The sequence below is a fragment of the Schistocerca cancellata genome, chromosome 4 (assembly GCF_023864275.1).
Source record: "Schistocerca cancellata isolate TAMUIC-IGC-003103 chromosome 4, iqSchCanc2.1, whole genome shotgun sequence".
Classification (NCBI taxonomy): Eukaryota; Metazoa; Arthropoda; class Insecta; order Orthoptera; family Acrididae; genus Schistocerca; species Schistocerca cancellata.
Window position 1 is genome coordinate 235,154,855 of NC_064629.1, and position 23,295 is coordinate 235,178,149.

At 40.3% G+C, this 23,295-nt stretch overlaps 1 protein-coding gene across 1 annotated transcript in view; it reads right to left on the reverse strand.

The window, feature by feature from the left end:
- The window catches only part of LOC126184037 (histone-lysine N-methyltransferase trithorax), a 219,481-nt gene that overhangs the window by 18,542 nt on the left and 177,644 nt on the right, over positions 1-23,295 (reverse strand). The window contains exons 12-13 of the mRNA XM_049926395.1: positions 14,074-21,819; positions 7,746-8,058 (exon numbers count right to left, since the gene is read on the reverse strand). Coding sequence (XP_049782352.1) covers positions 7,746-8,058; positions 14,074-21,819 — 8,059 coding nt within the window. The remainder of the gene's footprint in view (positions 1-7,745; positions 8,059-14,073; positions 21,820-23,295) is intronic.

A 23,295-nucleotide genomic window follows, 5' to 3' on the forward strand; every position in this document is an offset into this window, starting at 1 on the left:
TGTTAAAGTTTCGAGAACATACCTTCACCGAAGAGTCAAGCAGTATATTGGTCCCTCCCACGTATATCTCGCGAAGAGACCATGAGGATAAAATCAGAGATTAGAGCCCACACAGAAACATACCGACAATCCCTCTTTCCACAAACAATACGAGACTGGAATAGAAGGGAGAACCGATAGAGGTACTCAGGGTACCCTCCGCCACACACCGTCAGGTGGCTTGCGGAGTATGGATGTAGATGAGGATGAATGTGTGCCTTGAATGCTACTAAGTTTGCAATCGGAACACTGAACACAACGTCTTTCAGGCAGCCCCACAGCCAGAAGTCACAAGGATTAACATCAGGTGATTGAGACGGCCAGGCTGTAGGGAAATGGTGGCTAATAATTCTAGCATTTCCGAAACGGCGCTTCAGCATCTGCTTTACTGGATTTGCAATGTGTGGAGGTGCACCATCTTGCATAAAAATAATCCCATCCACACATCCACGCTGCTAGAGAGCTGGAATGATGTGGTTGTGCAAAAGACTCTCATAGCATTTACCACTGATGGTACAGGTAAAAGGTCTGGAAGCACTTGTCTCTTCGAAAAAATATGGCCCTATGATAAATGATGTCATAAACCCGTACCACACAGTGACCTTTTCAGGATGAAGTGGTACTGGTTGATTTGCGCATGGATTTTCTGTTGCCCATATTCGACAATTCTGTGTATTGACATATCCTGTCAGATGGAAGTGGGCTTTGTCTGTCCATTTGTGGACAGATCTTCCACGGCCAATCATTTTCCATTTACATACGAGCAAGAAATTCTAAAGCAAAGGTCTCTCTTGCTGGCAGGTTAACAGGGAGCAACTCGTGCACATGGGTAATTTTGAATGGATAGCAAAGAAGGATGTTTCATACGATTTTATGCACCATGCTCACAGGTATGTCCAATGTTTGGGCAATTCTCCGTATGCTACACGTTTGCACACCACGACTCCTCCTGCATTGCTGTGGCCACTGCTTTAACTGAGATTGAATCAATTCCTTTCCTCCCTCTACCAGGTTGCACACCAAAAGAACCCATCCTTTCGAATTTCCAAATCATTTTCTCCAGACCCACAGCAGTCGTCAAACCAATGCCTTTTTTCAAACCCTTCACTGTCCTGAAATTCCGCAGAGAGACACATGCGTAGTCATCATTCTTGTAACGAGCTTTACAAGCAGAGTGCGATCCTGCTTTGATACAGTGATGGCAAACGTTGCAGATGCAAAAGGAGGATAAGCCATGTATCCGGCGTGTTTATACGAATTTCAGTGGGTCATGCGCATGACAGGTGTTTCCATGTACGTATTCTGACACATACAGCGCCACCTATTCATCAATTTTCACATTATTTTTCTTCTTCTGCCATATGTCGGCCCCCTTCTCTGATCCATACGTTTTCCCCCTTCGCCAATAATATTCCATTGCAATTTCACATCATTCTGACCAGTGGTGTTATTTCTACAGTGTTTCGAAAGTTTAAGTTTAGTTATCACCCTGTATGTGTCTCTTTGGGAAGTGAAATAACTGTGATAGCACACTGATCAGTTTATATATTTCTGGCTGGCTACTCGTGCCAAATTGTAATAGGTTATTTCTTATTATGTATATAGTGCCAATAATTTGCATATCTGTGTGCAGATTAGTGACATTTAATGAGATGAAATTGCCACTTACTAATCCTTTTGTATCTTTAATCTGATTTATTAGGTCCATGGTGTTTTTATTTGTACATTTCTTTGTATGTGTGTATTATTAGTTAGGCAACTGATTTAGATTTTAGTAAGTATGCTGGAGTATTTATGTAATTTACAACAGGCCTAAGAGAAATCTCCTGTTTGTGTATTTTAGACTGTGTTCTTAGTTTAGGTGCTTGCGGATTCACTGCTATACAACTCATTCCCTTGCTAGAACGTAGAAAATCACATTTCTTAATTGCTTGTTTAATACATGTCTGAAATTTGTTTGTTCGCTCTCTCTCTCATCTCACAATGTTATTAACTCTGAAAAATTATTTTTACACAAAAAAGTCTTCTTTATGCATTATTTCAATTTCATTGTCTTCTTTATGCATTATTACAATTTCACTGCTTTTATTGCTATAGCATTGTTTGATTGTAATTTTAAGTTTTATGAAAGACTGATCATTCTTATTGACAGATTTTGAAACTAATGAAGCAGAATTATTCCAAAGTGGACAAAGTTACAACATAACTCCAACATTTAATGATGCTAGCATTAAATCCATAACTGCCCATAGTAAATTATCATTAGATACATCAAATAAAATGGACAAATTGTTATAGATACAACAAAGTTACCAACAATGGAAAAGAACCACATAAGCAACATATCTGCAGGTTTCATTAATAAGATCAGTGGCAGATAATTCAGAAAAAAATACAATCATATGTTTTACACACAACATAAATTGATTTTCATCAAAGATATAACTTAATACCAAACCATGTCTCTGCCACAAAAATTGATAATGTAACAACCATGCATGAACATGACGAAACAAAAGTAGATCAAATATGAAAAACGACATTTAACAGATTAAAAAATTAACACACACACACACACACACACACACACACACACACACACACACAAACACACACACCGGGTGATCAAAAAGTCAGCATAAATTTGAAAACTGAATAAATCACGGAATAATGTAGATAGAGAGGTACAAATTGACACACATGCTTGGAATGACATGGGGTTTTATTACAACCAAAAAAATACAAAAGTTCAAAAGATGTCCGACAGATGGTGCTTCATCTTATCAGAATAGCAATAATTAGCATAACAAAGTAAGACAAAGCAAAGATGATGTTCTTCACAGGAATGCTCAATATGTCCACCATCATTCCTCAACAATAGCTGTAGTCGAGGAATAATGTTGTTAACAGCACTGTAAAGCATGTCCGGAGTTATGGTGAGGCACTAGTTTCGGATGTTGTCTTTCAGCATCCCTAGAGATGTCAGTTGATCACGATACACTTGCACCTGCACCTTCAGGTAGCCCCAAAGCCAATAATCGCACGGACTGGGGTCTGGGGACCTGGGAGGCCACACGACCATCACCAAACAATGCGTGCAAGAGATCTTTCACGCATATAGCAATATGGGGTGGAGCACCATCCTGCATAAACATCATACGTTCCAACAGGTGTTTATCAGCCAGCCTGGGGACGATGCGATTCTATAACATATCGGCGTACCTCTCACCCGTCACGGTAGCAGTTACAAAACCAGAATCACGCATTTCCTCGAAGAAAAAAGGCCTGATAACGGTAGATGTGGTAAATCTAACCCATACCGTGACTTTCTCGTCATGCAATGGAGTTTCCACAACAGTTCTAGGATTTTCGGTAGCCCAAATTCTGCAGTTGTGAGCATTGACAGACCCTCGGAGTGTGAAATGAGCTTCGTCGGTCCACAACACGTTACTCAACCAATCGTCATCTTCCGCCATCTTTTGAAACTCTCACACCGCAAATGCCCTCCGCTTCACAAAATCGCCAGGTAACAGTTCATGATGCCGATGGATTTTGTACGAATAACATCGGAGAGTACGACTAAGTGCCAACCAAACAGTAGTGTATGGAATGCCGGTGTGACGTGCGACTGCACGAGTGCTGACTTCCCTGTGCATAGATGAACCCGTTACAGTCTCCATTTCTTCCTGAACTGTCTCAGCAGCATTACGCCTTGTGCCACTATGGGGTCTATCATCTAGACAACCCGTGGCTTCGAACAACGAAATCATTCTCGCCACAGCTGCATTTGTCAACGGACCTTTACCCATTCGAATCCCCTTCCTATGGCGATAGGATCGTAACGTTGAACTAGCACATTCCCCATTCTGATAATACAGCTTCACTAAAAGTGCCTTTTCAGGTAACGTCAACATGCTGTGACTGCTGGTGCATCTGATTCTCTCTCTCATTACAGCTCCTTTTATACACGATTGTCATGCGCAGTCACTGACATTTTGCTGTCCAGTGCCATCTGTTGGACTTTTGTGAACTGTTTTTTTTTTTTTTTTTTTTTGTTCTAATAAAACCCCATGTCATTCCAAGCATGTGTGTCAATTTTTACCTATCTACATTATTCCGTGGTTTATTAAGTTTTCAAATTTACACTGACTTTTTGATCACCCGGTATATATATGTGTGTGCTGACAATAGCTTTATGTATCTACCTGTTGCCTGAGAATGAGCCATCACTTTAAACTGCTAGCAGTACATAAAATATACCATGCAGCTCTGGTAGGTCATCATTATATTAGTATGCATTTAATATGAAATTAGTATTTTGTTTTCTTTCTTGTATTTGAATTTTACAGTTTGTATCTTTCTTGTGTGGTTGTTCTTTCAAAGACGATTTACAAAAACAGTGGCTAATATTCACAATATTGGAAATCCTTTGGGAAGACCTCCACTTTGCAGATACCAGTAATGTTCATTCTCGTTCTCAAACACTGTAATTTTGCTCCTTTATCATTTGTTATTGTTTTTAGTCAAATGTAACGATAAATCATTAATATCATATGCAGTTAATAGCAGGTAGGATCAACATGTCAACACTGTTACAGATATATACCACAATGTTGGTATCAACTACACAATCACATAAAGAAAAGGCTGCCATATTGCAGTTCTTGGGATCTGTCAGATACAGTTATCACCAATATGCAGGCAAAGGATTTTGAAGGAACATTACATGTTCTCAATAATTTATTACACATGCAATAAATGTAACATGCAAAAGATCTAAGCTGGTTGTGTCTTATATGGCACTTTTTGAAATCTTTGATGATTTTTTGGGTACCCTCTTTTTTAGTCCGGTTCCATGTAAAAACAAGCTTCATGAAATTGGGGGTCACCAGGAAAAGGGGACAGGCACCTGTGCCTTCAAAATAAAGCAAGGGGGGGGGGGGGGAGATACCATCAACTTCATGGTGATAAATTCATCAATTGCCTAAATATAGGTAGATTGTTTATTTCAGTTTTCTTAATTTTCCTTCACTGATATTGGCCAGATGACATGAGGGGTCAGTGATTTCAAAACAGGTAGAGACAGGGCAGATTGACTCAAGTCGTTTTACGAACCAACCCGGTCCATCTCCTTAGTTTTAACTTTTGAGCAAGAGTAACAGTCATTAGCAAGTACAATATCTTTTTAATTTGTTTACAGCATGTTATATGTCTACTTGTGTATTCCCTACTTCAAATAACTGGAAGTGAACTGACATCTGCCAAACAACTGTTTTTCTCTGCAATTAGGGCATATGTAAATTAACTGTGCATCTTAGGGCCACACTAGTAGTGCAGGAAGTGATTTATTGGGAAAACAACACACTGTGATACAGAAGGTGGAAAACTTCGTATCAAAATTGGAAACTTTGCATCAACAATGGAAGAACCTACAAGAGTATCCTGGAGGATTGTCAGAAGCTCACAAGCAAAGAGGAAAAAGATTATGCTAATACTTCAACAATCATTGCTATGGAAAAAGATAGTGAGTTCTTGATCAATAAACAGTTGAATGAGATAAGATCTTCTGAGTTAGCAGAGGCAGTCATGAAGAGCTGAGGGTGAAGTGAATATGCACTGTGTGTCTATGTGCTTATAATTCAAATTTTAGACATAAATATATTTGAATTTTGAGAACTGGAAAACCCATTCATGTGTAGTTTCAGAATTAACTGTGATCTCATTTGTCAAAGTACCATCTCGAGGAGTATCTTACAATGCTGCAGGGGTTAACCATTATTGAAAATGGAAAGCGAAGCTGTTTATTGCTTGAAAATGTTCGTGTGACAGAAGCAATTTGATTTATGACCACAAGAAGAGAATGAAATTTGTGATTTTGTATTTTCCTTATCGCAGTGTATGTTGAAGCATGGTTCTAAGCCACTTCTGAGGCCAAAACACTGTATTTAGTTTTCAGTATGCTCTAATACTTTATACATGTCAGGCTTTCTTGTAGGTTTATAAAAACTAGAAAATCGTTCATGGTACCTGTCTCCTGTTCAGTTTCCATTAAACAGAGGTGCGACAAATCCACCTAACCACGATGATGAATCTCTATTAAAATCTAAATGTTGAAGATGGAGCTTGCTCTCTGACATACATAGGGATTCATAAAGAACTAAAATACATACAGCTGATTCAATTTTATAAAAAAAGAAGTACAAATGAGAATAGATCAACATCCATAAAATATCCACAATGGCAATGTGTGCCTGTTGAGGACTTAACACTTCCACTACTCGGCAAGTTGTTTCCTTTACTCCTTAATTATTTACGTTCTGTCAGAGCTTTCCATACCACATTTAGGAATTATTCAATAGCCACTACAACTAGGGCTAGATAGAGCCACTGGTTTCTCTCGACAAAAAACTACTTAGTCAATGCAAGAGCATCACAAAGATGTTCAATAAACCCTGGTGGGTGACCCTACGAATGTGTCTCACTTTTGAAACTTCAGTAGTCTACATTACTGTGGTGTCACCGCCAAACACCACACTTGCTAGGTGGTAGCTTTAAATCGGCCGCGGTCCATTAGTACATGTCGGACCCGCATGTCACCACTGTCAGTAATTGCAGACCGAGCGCCACCACAAGGCAGGTCTAGAGAGACGTACTAGCACTCGCCCCAGTTGTACGACGACTTTGCTAGCGACTACACTGACGAAGCCTTTCTCTCATTTGCCGAGAGACAGTTAGAATAGCCTTCAGCTAAGTCCATGGCTACGACCTAGCAAGGCGTCATTAGCCTTACAGTGCTTGTATTAAAGACTCTCAATTGTATCGTCAAGAGCGATGTACCACAAGGATGAATTAAAGTTAAGTATTCGAGGAGCTACGTACTTTTCTCTATAGCATTCATAAAGTATCCTGTTTCAGACCTCACGCCAGCCGGCGTGTGTGTACGCGTGCATTTCGATTACCCGTCACTGTGGACTGGCTGTCTTGTCAGTCCACAACAATTACAATATGAATAATGAAATCTATTACCGTGTGGAACATGGGTATTACTTAACTAACTAGACAGTAAAATTAGGAAATTTGGGTTTGTAAAGAGGGGGCATCAAAAATTAAATAATGGAGAATGGCAATATTATGAAAAGGATAGTTGCTACTCACCATTATAGTGTTGCAGCATATAGAGCAATATGGTCAGTAGCAACTATCCTTTTCATTACAGGGGTATCAAAAACTGTTATTCTCGTAAACTATCTATGAATGGAATAGTATGTGGAGAAATGATTCTGGTACACCACATAACCCCATCCCCTTCATACAATGCATGCTGCCCACTGGTGTAAATAAGTAAACGTTAAGTCCTTTTGTCACACTCTTACCATCAATACATTCAACCATCTCCTCATTTTTACCTATACCTCTCATAAGAGGAGGAAGGGGTGGAGGGGAGGGGAGGGGAGGGAAGACAAAATTAAAATAGAAAATTAAGAAATCAGTTCTTGATGTTAACATCCAATGCCTGTTTCAGCGAATAGTTGCAAGTAAGTTTATTTGTTGGAAATAATAGATCTCTTATCATTATTTGACCACAAGTATGACAATATCAAAACATTAGCTGTATTAAATGATACACAGAAATAAAAAGCTTTTATAATCATCAATATGTATTGTTTACAAAGATATAATAAATTAAACTGGAAAACTTTACTTACATCACAGGAATGATTGATGAACCTCGCTGCATTGCCACGCATAGTAGCATCCACCACTAACTGATCATCAATTCTAAACATGTAGCAACCAATGCCTTTAGATTCATACAATTTCTCCCTCTTGTCTGTAAGAGTTGATCGAATTACTTCACCTGCATACTCTATAACCATCTCACCAGATTCTATATCTCTAAGACAAAACAGTCCTCTTCCATGAATATGGGACTGGTAAACACCAACAGCTTTGTTTGGATTTGTTCCTTTCAAATGCCGGAAACGCATAGCCATTGGCAGGTTGGAGCTCGTTGCACGCCTGAAATTAAAGATATTTCAATACTCAAAAATGAAACTGTATTATGATAACATCATGTGGAAATTACAAAGTCCTGGTGTGGGCTAAATGAAAACAATCATATCCCCCTTCATTTTTGTATCCAACACTCAACTCAAGAGTACCCCAAACTGAATTATTTAACACAGAATCTAATCATCCTAAAGGAATAAAATGCAGAAAGGTTGTACGGAACAGTGAATGATTTTCAAGACACAAAATCTAAACTGTGAATTAAATTAGCCTGCAATTGTAATGCAATGTGCAAATACAAATAAGCAAAGTAGCTCACTGTTACCACACAAATATATCATTCTGGGAATGTCTATCACTTTTTGGCGCTTCTTCCAGCAAAAAGTTTAACGCAACATGTTTCTGCAACGTTCAAATAATAATTCACTATTTCAGTTATTTTATTACACATTACATTTACACATACTGTCTGGCAGGAATATTCTATGGCATCTTAAAATACCAATTAACTTTCTACCATGAATCAAAGAGCACATGAAAATATAAAAACCATGTAATACAAAGCATAGTGTTGCCCCTATCAGAACAAAAGTTAATAAGAAAGAACACAATAATAATAATTCAAAGGGTAATAAAATATTTTTCGAAAGAAGAAGAAGAAGAAGAAAAAGAAGGAAGACAGAGTAAAACAGTTGCATTCCACCTCTAAGAATAAGTATATCCAGACTAAACAGTAATACCAGTCTCAGAAAGATGATTCCCATGTTTGAAGAAGGGATCAACCCACTCCATGCACATCTGCATATCTCAGAAGAATTTTTTTTAAACTCTTGTAACTTTTACGCATCCCTGCTGTGACAAAGTTGGACACACTTGAGATTTTCAGTCTTTGTCAGTGCACCCTTTGGATGCTGTGCTCAAACAAATACTGACTGGATAAAAACATACACTCCTGGAAATGGAAAAAAGAACACATTGACACCGGTGTGTCAGACCCACCATACTTGCTCCGGACACTGCGAGAGGGCTGTACAAGCAATGATCACACGCACGGCACAGCGGACACACCAGGAACCGCGGTGTTGGCCGTCGAATGGCGCTAGCTGCGCAGCATTTGTGCACCGCCGCCGTCAGTGTCAGCCAGTTTGCCGTGGCATACGGAGCTCCATCGCAGTCTTTAACACTGGTAGCATGCCGCGACAGTGTGGACGTGAACCGTATGTGCAGTTGACAGACTTTGAGCGAGGGTGTATAGTGGGCATGCGGGAGGCCGGGTGGACGTACCGCCGAATTGCTCAACACGTGGGGCGTGAGGTCTCCACAGTACACCGATGTTGTCGCCAGTGGTCGGCGGAAGGTGCACGTGCCCGTCGACCTGGGACCGGACCGCAGCGACGCGCGGATGAACGCCAAGACCGTAGGATCCTACGCAGTGCCGTAGGGGACCACACCGCCACTTCCCAGCAAATTAGGGACACTGTTGCTCCTGGGGTATCGCCGAGGACCATTCGCAACCGTCTCCATGAAGCTGGGCTATGGTCCCGCACACCGTTAGGCCGTCTTCCGCTCACGCCCCAACATCGTGCAGCCCGCCTCCAGTGGTGTCGCGACAGGCGTGAATGGAGGGACGAATGGAGACGTGTCGTCTTCAGCGATGAGAGTCGCTTCTGCCTTGGTGCCAATGATGGTCGTATGCGTGTTTGGCGCCGTGCAGGTTAGTGCCACAATCAGGACTGCATACGACCGAGGCACACAGGGCCAACACCCGGCATCATGGTGTGGGGAGCGATCTCCTACACTGGCCGTACACCACTGGTGATCGTCGAGGGGACACTGAATAGTGCACGGTACATCCAAACCGTCATCGAACCCATCGTTCTACCATTCCTAGACCGGCAAGGGAACTTGCTGTTCCAACAGGACAATGCACGTCCGCATGTATCCCGTGCCACCCAATGTGCTCTAGAAGGTGTAAGTCAACTACCCTGGCCAGCAAGATCTCCGGATCGGTCCCCCATTGAGCATGTTTGGGACTGGATGAAGCGTCGTCTCACGCGGTCTGCACGTCCAGCATGAACGCTGGTCCAACTGAGGCGCCAGGTGGAAATGGCATGGCAAGCCATTCCACAGGACTACATCCAGCATCTCTACGATCGTCTCCATGGGAGAATAGCAGCCTGCATTGCTGCGAAAGGTGGATATACACTGTACTAGTGCCGACATTGTGCATGCTCTGTTGCCTGTGTCTATGTGCCTGTGGTTCTGTCAGTGTGATCATGTGATGTATCTGACCCCAGGAATGTGTCAATAAAGTTTCCCCTTCCTGGGACAATGAATTCACTGTGTTCTTATTTCAATTTCCAGGAGTGTATTTCAGTAGCTATGGTCATTGAGGGCAAAGATTCTGTATCTGTTTCACTCTTTTGACATCCCGATGTGTCATCTCTACTCATCGCAGCTATCACAGTTCCAAGTAGGAGCATGTAGTGCTCTATGGGGGACTGAAGAGAGATGTGATTACATACACACTTGCTTCTTCACACAAGTATTACATAGTGCATAATTATCGGAAATATACAAGGGTTGGACAAAAATATGGAAACACGAAGAGAAATGCACACTTGAACACAAATGCAGATACCAATCAAGCCTTCAGGTTTTGCTGTTATATTTGACCATGAACAGCACTTGTGGAATGTTCTCAATGCACTGCAAGTGTCAGTCATTTTCAGAACAGTGTACTGTGTAGTTGTAAGTGCATTATTTCAGAGCTAAGTGAATTCAAACATGGGCAAATTGTTGGTGCTAGTATGGTGGATGATTCTGTAACCAGGTACCTGAAATGTCTATTTCGAGAGTCGCCATATAGAAGATTTATACCACACATAATGAAAGTGGAAAATCATCATCATCTGCTAAGTCACAATGCAGACAGAAGTGTGTGCTGAGTGATTGTGACAGACATCCACTGAAGAGAATTGTGATGAAAAATAAGGGAACAACACATGCAAAGTGGTGCAGAACTGAATGTCACACTTATCAACCGTATCAGCACCAAAACAAAATGAAAGGAGTTCCATAGTGACGCAAATGGATGTAACAGGAAAACGTGGTGCTGAAGCTGTAAAACCTGGACTATGGGGCAACAGAAGAAAGTCATTTGGTTGTACGAGTCTTGCTTCACACTGTTTCTAACTTCTAAATGAGTTTATATCCCAAAAGTGAAACATGGCAGAGGTTCGGTGATGATTTGAGCAGCCATATTGTGGTACTGCATGGGTTGTTCCTCAATGGTGTTGCTGTGTCCCAAGTTGACAGCATCCCTTTTTACATAGCTCGCATCATCCAGGACTGGTTTTTAAGCATGAGGATGAATTGTCACATCTCCCCTGTCAACAAGTCACCCGATTTTAATATTATCAAGCATATATGGTCTAGCTCAACGAGTCTGGGGTTCCAAAACACCTGGTATCCTTACTAAGAGGTCTTTATAATAGCCATACTGCAACCAAAAAAGTAGATGGTGAATACTCGAAATTTTTTGATGTGACAAACAGCGTCAGATAAGGTTGCATACTGTCACTTCAGCTCTACAATATCTATGCAGAGAGTGTAATCAGGAGAGTGCTGGATGGCTGGGATGTTGGGATTTCAATTGGCAGCGGAAAAATCAACAATTTATCCTTTGCAGATGATACTACACTCGTAGCAGGACGTGAGGAAGAACTTGGTAATCAGGAGTGAGAGATATTAGTCTAAACCTTGACCTAGAGATAAACATGGGGGGGGGGGGGGGGGAGAACTGGTTATAAATCACCAAGGCATCGATCAAAACCAACTTACAGGATGCTTAAGGAATCTGGAGATAGTGAGTGATTATGTATACCTAGGCGCTCTGATCAATTGCAAAGGAAAGTGTGATAGAGATAAGAAGACAAATCATTTTTGGCTGAGCCGCAATGGCCAAACTCACTAAGATATGGCAGAATCAGGCAATATCCAAGACAATGAAGATGTGCTTGGTAGAAGCATTGGTGTTTCCTGTATTCTTATACGGATCCAAGATCCGGACCGTGAAAGGTACGGATAAGATCCGCATTGATGCCTTCGAGATGTAGAGTTGGCGGAAAATTCTACATGTATTGTGGACACAAAAAATAACAAATAATAGAATAATTTAAAATCACAAGAAGGTTATCTTCTCGTCACAGCCAAAGATACCTTCAGTTCCTTGGGTACATCTTGAGAAGGAAAGGGGATAATTTAGAGAAGACCAATGTGCAGGGAAAAATTGACAGCAGGAGACCACGTGGGAGAGCAGCGAACAGATGGTTGGGTCAAGCGAAGAAGATTAACAGCCTGCCGCTTCACGTCATATTAAGAAAGGCCAAAGATCGCTGTGAAAGGAGACATCTGTCTAAAGTTTCAACTACATAAGAATGAATGAGGAAATGAGGTCACGACACTCAGCAATGAGTAAAAACTAATGATGAATGGGCTAAAAAAGCCATTCTTGGCAGTTTTTTTTTTTCCAATGTATGTCAACGTTTTCCTCAGTTTGTAAACTATTGGAAAACAGTAGGGGAATGAAATTTTATATTCTAAGTTATTATGTGCAAATTTCAGGCTTATTCCATAATTACATTCAGAGATATAAAAAGCAAAAATTCATATTTCTCCACAAGTGTCCTTTTTTTCCCCAGCTTACTTTGCTTCACATTATCCACATAAAAACTGATCAAAAATTTGTGTTATTATTTTGCTTAAGAGAGTGCAAAAAGTTGTACATGGTGGCCAAGTTTTGTTTCTTTCAAGTTGCTGGACACTATGCATCAAAACTGCTGAACAGTCAGGGATACTCTGTTGAAAGCTGTGCTATGGGGTCAAACAACTGACTATATCTCTGCCAGTATTATATTAGCAAAAGTGTGTTCACTGGGAACATGTGTGAATGTTCACATAAAAATTTCAACTAAATCAGTGATGTTCATAGGTGAACTACTTCCAAAATTAGACCACTTGTCATGGAATGGCCCAAAGAGAAAAGTCAAGTTTCATCATTTCTTTTATGTACCTATCACATCTAAGCCGCTGTGAATGTGATGACTATTTTCATCCTTACGAATGTAAATAAGTATTCTGCATTGCTTCAAAATGAACTAAATTTTCCATTTCTGCAGTTTATAGAGAAAACAAGAAACGGATCATAAGATACCAAGAGAGTGTTCACAGTTTCTCTGCACAAGCCTTCTTACACACCAACACACATCTGTAAAGCCCACAGTGTTTTTATCCCAGTGGTACTTGTTAGGTCTCAATTCAATTTTCATTTTTTTCCTTTTCTGTACCAGATGCACTGTTTGCTCATGCTATGTTACAATAATAGAGAGATTATTATATCATTACTGTCAAAATTATTTCTATATCAGTGCTTAATAGAAGTAGTTGTTTTACAGTGTATGTGATGAAACCCCCCTCAACCCCCCCTTCCCCCCAATTTAACAGCAGATGATATCATGAAATTATAAATTGGTTAGATAGAATAGATTAATAAATTCACACTTAGTTGCTATTACAGCATATTTGTAATAAAGAGAATTTAAACATTGGAAAGAGTAAAGATAGCCTCTTACCATATAACCAAGGCACATACAGACGACTGAACATACAGCTAAGTTCTTGGGCATGTCACCTTCAATGCTAGTGTGTGTGTGTGTGTGTGTGTGTGTGTGTGTGTGTGTGTGTGTGGAGATGTGCGTGAGAGAGAGAGAGAGAGAGAGAGAGAGAGAGAGAGAGAGAGAGGGGGGGGGGGGGGTGAAGGGTGTCTTGGTCCAAATGGATGACACTACTCCTTTTTTTCTTATTGGTGCCACCGTTATTGCTCAGAACTTTATATAGTGAGTTGTTATTTTTACTCTTTCTGTTGTTTTTATTCCACCTAGGAAGAATGGATTTTTTCAGTACCATATTACTACTTAAGTAATTACATAAATGCATGACACTACAATATACCACAAAACCTACCTGTTACTCATTAACTCGCTGTCATTTTGTTGCACAAATTTCGGAGGGTTCCTGTGGCTGGAGGCCAGCCAACTGAACATGTCATAAGGTCCTCGAGATTTAAAAGGCTCAGTCCTAATGCATCCACTTTTATTAGGAGGTGGCAAAGTGTCCAAGTCATCCTCTGGTCGTGATGTCCGTTGTTTGTGGTAACGAGGTTTGTATTTCACACATCGACCAACTCCTGGTAATTGTTCAACGAGATATCTAACAGCATTATGCTTCAAGCCTAGAATCTGTAAACTTTTCTGCGTCAAACTAAATGGATTCTGTGGTAGTGGTGGCATTTTGTTCACAATTCGAGCATTCTGAACAGCATCAAACACTTTCTGCCATGCCTCACTAAACGATTTTGAAGTGCAACAAAAGCCATCTTGAGAACAGATTTCATACATAATATAAGATGATTTTTCTTCAGAATTTTCTCCATTACAGTATAGTGGTGACGTGTCCCTACTGTCTTCACCACCATTATCATCCTCGTCACCACTATCGTCTTCATTCTCATCCTCGTCACCTTCGTCACAATCATTGTCACCATTTTCTTCCTCTTCCTCCTCGTCGTCATCTTCGCAACATTCGGTATCGTCATCCTCTTCATCATTGTAACCATTAGTACCACTGTCATCGACATTCTTTTCAGTAGTCAACTCACGTATATCTGGCCTACTGTCTTTCTCAATACTGCCGCCAGTATTACAGTCACTCTGAGCTCCAAATCTGCTATAAGCATCACCAGCATTATCTTCATCACTGACATCCATGTAGTTGCACCTGTTATTGGTAGCACTTCTGCCGCTGCCGCCACAGCTACTGCCATCACAGTCATCTTTTGTCAATGGAGATGCTGCTCTTTGTTTTTCAGTGTCACTGCTATATACAGACACATCAGCATTTACTTGTGGAACAGTGTTGCATGTCAAAGAGGATTTACTCTCTTCTGGACAATTTGTCTGAGTGTGCAGTCGTGCCACATTCTGTTCATCATATTGTGGGCTGCTGACAGAAGTATTACATTCTGATGAAGGCTTTCTTTTCAGAGAACGGTCCAAGCTGATTCCAGAGGTACACTCTACATCCTCCTCCTCGTCTCTGTTCACAAGTACAGCTTCTGCAAAGGTATCATTTTCCACGACATCAACATATTTAACATTCTGCAGCTTCAAAATACGGCTTTCGTCATTTGTTGGAGATGTACTGAACTTTCCCTGCTTTTGCAAAATAGGTTTTGATGAAGATAATTTGTCAGACAAATTACTAGCTTTAACTTTGATATTATTATGTCTGTTTACAACTGTTTTAGAGGGTGGGACTGTGTCAGTAATGTGTAACACTGACCTGCCGTTCCCTTCTTTATCTGGCTCTTCAACTGAATTATCGTTAACTGGACTGGTTTGTCTAGTAGCCAATCTTTTGTATTTTCCATGTGACAGTGTTTCCCTCTTGCAGGGAGATTCTGTTACTTTGTGTCCAGGGCGTCTACTGATGACTGTAGGTGCTGACGTATTGAACGTGGACGTATCATTATTGCAAAGTTGATCTTTAGAGGAAGGATTGTGGTTATAGCTAATTGCTCGATTCGGCAAATTAGCAATACATTTTGGTTCATTACATTCTGTGCTAACTTCTAGACTGTGGTCAAGTTCTCTATTGATTACCCACAATTCGCTAGGATTATTTGTCAGATGTGCTGGAATATCCGAAGATTTTTGATTAAAACTGAGAGCTCCGTCTTCCGTTACTACATGCGTCAGCACTTGTCCTCCTATTGCTGCCTCACAGCGCTTCTTACATGCACAGCAAACATCAAATGCATAGCAATACACACATGAACAGCAAATTTGGTTTTTCTTTCTTGTTGACACTGATTCTGCACGCTTTGTAAGGATAGTGGTATTAGATTGCAGACATGTGCAGAATATCTGATGTCCACTGTTTTCAGACAGCTGCTGCTCTGCTTGGATAAGGCAGTCCTCACGGTCAGACTGTGACTTGCCTGAACATTTGTCACAAGCATTTCTGACAGGTGACGCAGGAGGACTCGTGTTAACACCACTGGTCACACATCTAGGTGTTATAATCCTTGCCATTTCAAAACGTGTGTGGGCACCAAGTCTAGGATTCATGATCTTTGTTTTATCATAGGGCGTGTTGACACCAGTGCTTACGCGCCTGGGTGTCATTATCTTCGGAAATTCAGAATCGGCATTAACAAAGTTGCTCACACGTCTGGGCGTCATGATCTTCGGAAATTCAGAATCAGCGTTAACAAAGTTGCTCACACGTCTAGGTGTAATGATCTTCGGATATTCAGAATCGGCGTTAACAAAGTTGCTCACACGTCTAGGTGTAATGATCTTCGGAAATTCAGAATCGGCGTTAACAAAGTTGCTCACACGTCTAGGTGTAATGATCTTTGGAAATTCAGAATTTGTGCTAACACATCTTGGTGTCATGATCTTTGGAAAGTCAGGTTTTGTGCTAGCACATCTCGGTGTCATGATCTTAGGAAATTCAGGTTTTGTATCGTTTGACATATCAAAGGATGTGTTCACACCAGTGCTCACACATTTAGGTGTTATGATCTTTGGAAATTCAGGATTTATGCTAACACTACTGCTCACACATCTAGGTGCCATGATCTTTGGAAATTCATGATCCGTGCTAACACTACTGCTCACACGTCTAGGTGTCATGATCTTTGGAAATTCATGATCTGTGCCAACACTACTGCTCACACGTCTAGGTGTCATGATCTTTGGAAATTCATGATCTGTGCTAACACTACTGCTCACACGTCTAGGTGTCATGATCTTTGGAAATTCATGATCTGTGCCAACACTACTGCTCACACGTCTAGGTGTCATGATCTTTGGAAATTCATGATCTGTGCCAACACTACTGCTCACACGTCTAGGTGTCATGATCTTTGGAAATTCAGAATTTGGGCTACCATTATTGCTCACACATCTGGGTGTCATGACCTTTGACATTTCAAAATACGTATGCCCACCACTGTTCACACACCTAGGAGTCACAACACTAGACATTTCGGGGGCCACATCAACACTGGTGCTTGCACATCTGGGTGTCACAATCTTTGTCATTTCAGGGATTGTTCGCCTGCGATTCTCGCTTCTCATAACTGTCTTTAACGTAACTGATGTACACGTGCTAGATGATTCAGGGTACTGAACAGCTTGATCTTCTGTGCACACTTGTTGAACTGGCAAGAAAGAGTGATCATACGAAGGCACTTGCATGTTGACAGTCGAAGGTGGGCAGTTTACATACTCTGTATTTCTAACAGGAGAATTTGAAATAGGAGTTTGTTGGTTAATAATAAGGTAACTTGGTTGGACTTCCACAACAGGTTCTAATGTTAATTCAATTACAGATCCTAATTTGCTAGCCTGAAACACTTGTGTCGTAGTTGCCGAAAAACTGCTACTCGCAGCAACCACACCAGGTAGAGCAGCAGAGACAAGTTGGCTCGAAGACATAACTGTATTACTGACTACTGTCTCGTAATTTGAAATATACATAGGCTGTCCAGCTAAATACATTCCTCCTGGCTGTGTCCCATACATGTCCAAAGATGGTGTACAACCAATCATTGTCTGCTCTGCCGAAACACAATGAACCGCATTTTGCTGTGTGGGAGGAAGTACTGTCCCAAGAAATGCAGAATGGGGAGCTGGTGACTGGACATTAGGCATTAAGGGAAGCCTTACAAAACTCTCTGGTGCCTGAACAGGGTAATTTCCTGAGACTAAAGGATTTGCACTGACAAACTGTTGTTTGTTATACCCATTAGTATGTGTATCAATAGTTGCAACCAGCTGTAAGTTCTGTCCTGTTTGTTGCTGGAAAGCTTCAATAAATGTAGGAACAACGCTCGGAGATGGTACCTGCTGCATTATTACTGCTGGTGCATTAGAATGTTGACTCGACTGAACCTGGATATAGCTGTTACCCTGACACAGATGCTGTTGATAATGCGGATCTGTATCTACAATCGACGTATGGGTACTCACCCCGTCGACCACATTACTCTCAACTTCAAACTTCGAGGATGACTTCGATTTCAGTCTTTCAAGTACAGGTGAGTTCTGAGGAGGTGTAGCAGAGCACTCAACACTTTCACTCCGCATAGACAAATCTGTGGCATCAGTCTCTCCCAGAACACTTTCACCTACATTACAACAAGATTCAGTTGTATCAAAGTGCTGCTTTTTGGTGCATTCTTCCTCACTAGAGCGTGTATTTTCTGAATCACTTTCACTTGTCGAAAGCATAAAATCATTGCAGCATGTTGACAAATGGCGCTCAAAACTTTTCTTTGTCCTGTAGGTACAGCGACACTGAGTGCAGCGCACTGGCTCTTCTTCAGTATCATATGTCTTGTACCAACTCTTTCCGTGCGCCTGGCTTGAGCTAGAGCTACAGTTACAAACAGCTCCAAAATTACCTCCAGAATTAAAATCTGAACTGCAATGTTGACATTGGCCACAACTTCTCAATGATGAGGAACTTGCTTCGTAAGCACAGTCTGACAGTTTTTCATCATCAGAACGAGGAGATCGACCACCTTCACTGCCACTGCTACTCAAGGGATCGACAGTACCATCTAATTGGAGGAATCGTGTTTGTGGGCGGCCGTTCCAAGGTAGGAATTTGTTTTCCTTCCCTTCTTCCTTTGTGAGTGTGACTTTCCCCTTACTGCTGTCCGACGGCGACTCCTCATCGACTCCGCACTTGAGTTCTGCAGGTGACTCAGTTGCAGTAGATGAAACACCCGACGGCGGTGATCTTGAAAGTGTTACGTGAACACATTCTGGCAAGCGCAATTCCTGCAAAGTATGTGATGCATCTGAATCAACAAGAACAACGAAAGGATTTTCACACACACTCCTTCCAACGGTGTGAGATAATTTCCGTCTTTTGTATGCCGAAGAGTAGTTGCCATCAGGTTTACAATTCCATGTCGTACTACACGCTCGTTTCCGTCTTTTAGGAGGTTCATCAGATGTAATGTCGACAACATTATTGTGCTTTGTTCTTCTCAGTTTCATTCTCTTAGTTCGTTGTACTTTATTTTTACTCAAACCGGCATTCTCTGCAGACTTTTGCTTTGAAAGAGTGCTCTTGTGGCACAAATCATCTTGATCTTGCACACTCACTTCTAGAAAACCAGTTTTTTTGGTGTTTCCCATATGGTGATTATTTACGAGATTAGCCTCATCTGTACTACTAATTTCTTTTTCTGTCACTGATGGATCATTCCCATAAAATCCATCACTTTTCTCCATAGCTCCCATTTCTTCATATATCATCAGCTTCGGTAATATATCCTGCATTGAAATGCCATCTATAAGGTCGTGAGGCAGATCTTCAAAAATAGCTTCTTTTAGTTCAGGAGGCAAAAGATCAGCTGCATTTTGTGAGTCATGAAGTGAATTCTCATCAACATCTTTACTGCTCACAATGTCTAACATGTAATTGACAACCTGATAAACAATTTTATCATCAAGTGAATGACACTTTCGCTTATTCTGATACTTGCGGTAAGGAATTCGCCTTTTAAATTTGGAAAATTTCTTCTGATTAATTTTAAAAGATAATTTTGAGTTATCTTTCAGATTCTTTGTGTCATTTGATTTAATTTCATGTCTCCATTTGGAAATTTCATTTAGTTTTTCCTCAACTACATGCCTTTCTTGACTATGATCTACAGTCATGTTTTTTCCACAGTCAGGAGACTGAGGTACGTTTTTATTACATAGCACAGTTTTAATGTGATATCGAACTATTCTCCATGGTTCTATCGAAGACCAAAATAATCTTGTACATGAAAACCCATTTGGTATAATAGCCTCTGGAGTATCAGAAACTTCACTAACAAATTCTCCTATATTTTCAACTGAAAGTGAACCAATCATTAACCTAACCTTTTTAGGTTCAGCAAACTTCTTCTTTTTACGGTCTAGTTCCACGTAAATTGGGCGGCATATTTCAAAATCTGATTCATTGTGCAGAACTTTACCAGTGGCACCTTTTGCATGGGATGGGCAGAAAACATTTTTGTCATCCATAAAAGTGCAATTCACTTTCCTCGCACAGGGGAAATGGAAGGTTTCTGGACAATTTCGTGTGCAACATCCTACACTTGCACCTCTTTTTCCACAATGATCACATCGTATCTGACGCCCTCGAGACATTGCACTGTGAACATTCTGTAGTGATCCATCTATTTCCTCAAACACTTCTGCTGACCACAGAGCACAGTTTGTGTGTGCCCATTCATTCTGTCCACAGTACAAAAGTCTGCCTTCTTCAGCGGGCAACCCATCACCAACACCTTTACAAAGGACACAAACTCTATTATCCTGGACAGAATACCCACTGTAGAAATCATCTAAGGATTTCCCTAACATTTTATCAGGAACAGCATGAAACGAATCATCCAATATTGACACTTCCATTGAACTATTATGATCATCACTGCCAGATTTTTCTGAAATGATTCTTCTCCTCTTACTTGGTTGTGAGTTACGTTCAGAAACAGGATTATTTGAAACACGTGAAAATTTAGGATTAAACCATGGGAAAACTTCCTGCATATTATGATAATATAGCTGAAGTAAATCAGAGCAGTGAGATTTATTTAGGATGTCTTCCATTTCCTGATGAAACTGCAGAACTGATGTGTACTCACTGGAATTAACTTTATTTTTTACAGACAGAAATGTTAAGGATGACTTGTGTTTCAAATTTTCCAAACAGTTGCATTCAAAGAACTCATCCTTTGGTATATCATCACTGCACAATTTCTTGGAACTGGTCTCAGTAAAATTTTCAAAGCTCCTGCTGCTGCTGCTACACTGTTCTAATGACAGCAAACGGCTGGAAGCTACAAAACCCAAACATGATAATGCATGTTCCTTCAGCTCCTCTGCATCATTTCCCCCACAAATTTTCAATTCTTCATCAGTGCTGCTAATGCCAGAATCACTTGTAGGTGTCGCAAGTGAAACCTGATGCACTTTGGAAGGCGATTTAGTAGTATCGAAGGCACAGGTATCAGATAATTCTGTACACTGAACATCAACTTTAACTGGGAAAAGTGAGTTTTGCAAGTCCTTGGAAACACAGTCCTTTACACGAACAGAACATTCTTTTAAGTTATATTTCTCTCGCCAAAGTCTAAGAGAGTTTTCTGACAGGTATGGTACAACAGTTTGCCCTTGGGAGTGAGGAAAACATTTTTCTTCTGAACAGCTATTATGCAAATTATATTCACGATTTGACAATCTCTGATCTTTGGCACAGATATTGTCACGTTTTGAATCTGCCAAAAATTCGTTGTTGTCATCATCAACTTCATACGTCGTTTTTACTTCCACACTGTATTCTACATTCTCAACATGCAGATCTGTAATACTGAGAAATGTGTTGTCTTCACAATTTGAGTCAGTCTTTTCACCCAAGCACATATTTCCAATGGCAGTGGGATCCGAATGTGTATTTATGTTATCATCATCTATTAAATTGGGATGATATTCACAGTGTTTCTTTGGACTGCATCTGAGCATCGAATAAGCTTTACGATTTTTGCTCAGTAACTTCAGCACAGTTAGGTATCCTGCTTTCATCTCTTCTTCAACAGCATACCACCATGGAGCAGGAGGCTTCTCACAACACTTCCTGTAGGGAAGAAAAAGGGATTATTAAATATTTGAAAAGAGAGAGCACTGAACAATGTTTATAACTATAATGTGAGAAAGCATAGAAGCCAGCCAGGATAATTAAAAAAAAATGTTCATTTTATATTGGAAATTATACACCTACAGGGAAGGGGGAGGGGAAAAAAGAGGGGGGCGGGGGGCAGATGCTGTTAAAAGGACATTTTACAATGTGTAAGGGTCGAATAGACTATATCCATTTATCACATGTACAAAAATTTGGAAAGTTATTGGTAAAATGTGCTACATTCTTCCTTATTAATGTGCATTTGTCATATCAATGGCATGCAATGAAAACCTCATAAGTCTATTTTATTAAATTCTGCAACTGAAGCAAAAACAGTTTCTTAAAAAATAAAATGGTTTCTTAAAAATAATGTAAAGCAATACAGAAAGTTGCTACACGTATAACTGTATAGTAGAAGTCCAGTTATTGACAGATTAGAGAAATCTGAGCACTTTCAAATCTTCCTTTGATTATGGAGTCGCTGGTTACAGCAATTACAAGTTTTCACAGACAGATGGACTTATGAGGTTTTCACTGACTGTCACTGATACACTGTTTTGTGCAATCTAAAGTTTTAAAAATTATGTAGTTTGTAATCTGCCACTGCTTTCATACTCTGCAAGCCACAAAGTGTTTTATGATGCACACAGGTCCCTCATGTCAGTTTCACTTGTAAATGCACTCCCTTGCCCTTTCTGCAAATTGGTGCTTCTTGTAAGGTACATCTTGCCTGCAAGGCCCCCCCCCCCCCCCCCCCCAATTTTATAACCACACGAATGAAGGTGAGCACTACATTCATAGAAAAATATTGTGAAATTTTGAAGGTCAACTTTTTGTAAGCCATTTACGTTATCTTGTCATGTCTCTGATGCTCAAGCATCAACCACATAAACCCATCACAAATGTGGTATACACTTCTTCCAAAATTATCACCTTATTTTCTTCTTTCTTTCTTTCTTTCTTTCTTGGAGACTTCAAGTATTAAATGGTTGGAGAAACCCAATGGGAGTCCAACCTACATCCTTCACACAAGGGCATGTGTTACACACACATTTAACAGCAACTTTTACATAGAGAAAACATAAATTTAGGCTGAGAGGGAAGCAAACCAATAAAGCTTTATGTAGCCAAAACCATAAAAATTTGAAGTACAATTACTGATATTTTCGAAACAAATAAAAATCAGAATATCTTGAGAGATCACTGCAGACAAAAATGAAACAATAAAACAAAAACTACCACAGAACAAAGGGGCTAGTTTAAAATGGCTGCAGAATTTTAAAAAGTTATACAAAGGAAAAAACAATGAGAGAAGAAAGTTAGAGGGAAAAGTAATCTTTCTAGCCATGTACGATGTTCAAAATGAAAATGATAAAAGACAAGTATAAAGTTCCTCACGTACTAATAATTTCGCACATTAATAATCTACAA